At 38.3% G+C, this 3635-nt stretch overlaps 1 protein-coding gene across 1 annotated transcript in view; it reads right to left on the bottom strand.

Moving 5' to 3' along the window:
• Positions 1–2078, bottom strand: part of LOC133125083 (homeobox protein engrailed-1-B-like) — a 3877-nt gene extending 1799 nt beyond the window's left edge. The window contains exon 1 of the mRNA XM_061236800.1: positions 1571–2078. Coding sequence (XP_061092784.1) covers positions 1571–2078 — 508 coding nt within the window. The remainder of the gene's footprint in view (positions 1–1570) is intronic.
• Between the last annotated feature and the right edge of the window lie 1557 nt (positions 2079–3635).

Below are 3635 nucleotides of genomic sequence, written 5' to 3' on the forward strand. Positions count from 1 at the left end.
TTGTCTGTATGTGGGTTATACATAACATTCTTCGTTTCTGTCACACGTCTGCGTACAGTATCAGTCGCGTGCCAGTTTTACACAGTTTACCATGAACAAATATCGCATTTTGTTTCAATGGGAATATAGCATGTCAGGCACAATGAGAGGAAGATAAAACTATGAATATGATCTATACAAGCCTTCCAGTATAGCTATATGCAAAACAATTATGGATCAAAATAAAGGCAAACGGGTTGATCAGAATGAGAACACAACAACAACAAAATGCACAAGTACGACATCCAGGCGTTCATAAAGCAGTTTTCCATATGTATTATCGACAGGCTGGTGCTAGAAATGCGAATATAAAAACTACAATTAAATGAACATTATCGAGGAGCACTAAGGTTTATATTTCCTGATTTGAAATCGAAGACGTCTCTGGTGTGGAGATTGATTGCTCAATCGGTCAATCAATATTTTTCTCTAACTTTCCATCACCCTCTATGTCGGTTTGCAGGTTCTAGACGTCTGCTCTAACGGTTTGTTTGCATATGTATAACTTTCACAACGGTTTGCTGCAGCAAATCGTTGGCATATTCTATCAATCTTTTCAAACGCTCGTGTTAAAGGCAGCATAAACACGTGGAATAAAAACATATCCGGTACCTGTGAACTTGCATTACTGTTAATATTGAGATTTCTTTAACAATAAGCACAACCTTAACAATTCTGACAATTATAACTACTGCAGGGATGTAGGCCGAATCAGCATTATAGCTACTTAAATAAATAAAAAAAATCATACTTTGTACTTTGGATTTATAACTTCTAATGAATATAATAAGGAAGCAATTTATAATAATTTTAAAAGACACGGACGCAACAACGAGAGAAAATGTGTGACTCCTTTAATAAGATATTTTAAGACATATTAAATTTCAATGTGGGTAACGCTTTTGAAACGTTGCAGCCAAATGGCCCCTGCTATTCGGTGAGAGTGTTTAAAATCATAATTGCCACTAAATTAGTCCACTTAATTGTTTGTCATTATTTCCATGGGGTTCAGCTTCTTTATATTTATTTATTTATTTATGGATGTATTATTCTGTTACTAAGCCAGGAGGAGGATATATATATATATATATATATATATATATATATATATATATATATATATATATATATATATATATATATATATATATTTCTGATTGTATTTTCCACTAAAAAATCATTTGGAATCCAAGTATGCAAGACGAATACTTTATTTTGCTCAATAAATACAATAAAAAATTGTTATACTGATCTAGCGCATGGGCTTACAAAAACAATTAAAAGTAATCAAAGACTTTCTTTCAAGGTAAATATAAGCATAAACAAATATATACATAATATGTAACACACATTTAAGGGTGCTATCTGATGAAAGTGCTCTCTCTCTCTCTCTCTCTCTCTCTCTCTCTCTCTCTCTCTCTCTCTCTCTCTCTCTCTCTCTCTCTCGAGATCTGCATGTGTGTGTTCTTGAACACTTTGATTAGGTGCTCACATTAATTGCAAAAACAAATGTATAAACATTCTGCCTTACCAGATGATGGTCTGTCTGAATATCTGGTGCAGTAAACCCAGGCAGGCCATAGCAGCGGCTGCGCTTCTTTAATTTTACCAGCTCCGGTTTTATTTACGACTACGATCGACGTAGTGCCCTCGTCGTATTTTGTCGTGTTAGCTCCATTCCCTTGCTCTGGTGTCGCCGAGCTCTGCTTGGAGGATGGCGAAGATGAAGCGGAGGACGAGGAAGAAGTGCTGTCACTGCTGCCGTTTGAATCCTGGCATAATATCGTGGGATGAGACGGCCTTAATCTCAGAAGACTGACGCTATCCCTGCCGGCGGTCTGTGGACGCTCCCTGTTACCACTCTCCTTCTTGCACCCGAAGTCTGGCCGCAGAATATTATCGATAAAAAAGTTGGTTGTTCTGTGAGCTTGCTGCACCGCCTGGTGAGGTAAAATTGGCGGAGACGGCATATTCGGGGAAAGGGAAACGCTCTCTCCCTCGCTCGAATCCTGGCTGTTTTGATCCTTTTGCTGCTCCATGACTGGAGACCAGTTCAGCCCGGGGACGTTCTCTCCACGCCGAATTCCACTTGTTGGTCAATATTTGTATCCAGATATGAAGGAAAAACAACAGTATCTGCTGATATTAAACACCTTTCCCGGATTTGACTCTTTGATTTTCTAAATTGACGCCATCGTGCAAGTCTAGGTCTCCAATTGTCATAATCTGGCCGCTTGACAAGACTGACAATACATTGCGCGCAGTCTCGTAGTCCCAGCCTTTCCCTAATCTACAGGGCTTCGATCTTCGGAAATTCTCCTAAAATTGCTCTGCCACTAACACACCTTTTTTCCCAGACTAACCGGAAGCACGTGAGTCTACTCACACGTGCAATGGGCCAATCGGCAACGGAGATCTCTTTTGACAGGAGTGAAGCCGTCCAATCGTATTTTCAACTCTGTGAATAAATAATTGACAGATTTTAGTAAGCCAAACAAGGGATCATAGTGACACTAGCCATTGCTGAAGTCCGGTATGGGACAATCATGCACAAACACAGCATTTAGCCTACCACGCAGTCAGTTCCAGGAGCCCGGGAAATGTTGCGCTCTGTGCACTTGCTTTCGCTTCGTGCTTACTGTACTCGTCATTAGGCGTAACCACTAGCCCCCTTACACACAACCCACCCCACCCCCCACCCTTCTCCTCCTCCCAGTTCCAATACCTAAAAAAAGGAACCATTAAAAACCAAAACGTTATAAATGAATGCTATCAATGAGTTATTATTTAGCATTAATCTATTCTTTGTCTTTGATTTTCAATCCTCCAAATAATAACACCGATGTGATTTCTCCTGAATTGATAGTTCACTAATATAACTTTTGACGATGGAAAATCAAAGACAAAGAATAACACCGATGTGATTTCTCCTGAACTAATATCAATAACATCGCTGTTATTCTTTTGGCCATGGAAAATCAAAGACAAAGAATAACACCGATGTGATTTCGTCCCGGAGAAATCACATCGGTGTTATTTTTTTCCATCATCAAAAGAATGACACCGATGTGATTTCTCCTGAATAGAAATCACATCGGTGTTATTCTTTTGATGATGGCAAATCAAAGACAAAGAATAGATGGATTTTATTCCTGTTCAATTTAATGGAATTGAATTTGTATGATCTACAAACGAGGAAAAGAGAGATGTCATCACCCAGAAGTCTCTGGTGCCATGTAGGCTTGATATTATTATTATTATTATTATTATTATTATTATTATTATTATTATTATTATTATTAGTAACTAGGCACAGCAGGATTGCTGTATTTGGTGTCTGTATGAAAACGAATGTATCTGAAGTGTTACTGTTAAATACCAACAGTGTATTCACTGTGTATTCACATCTATTTTTTAAGTTTGGTGTGTCAAACTCAGGTCCTTCACGCACACACACACACACACACACACACACACACACACACACTTTACATTTTCTGAAATCCGTTAATTCCCCAATACATACCAATACATAACTTTACAACCGACGGTGACCAAAGTGCTTTACAACTCCAATAAACAAAAACAAGGAATAA

This window comes from Conger conger, chromosome 3, assembly GCF_963514075.1.
Source record: "Conger conger chromosome 3, fConCon1.1, whole genome shotgun sequence".
In the NCBI taxonomy this organism is placed as follows: domain Eukaryota; kingdom Metazoa; phylum Chordata; class Actinopteri; order Anguilliformes; family Congridae; genus Conger; species Conger conger.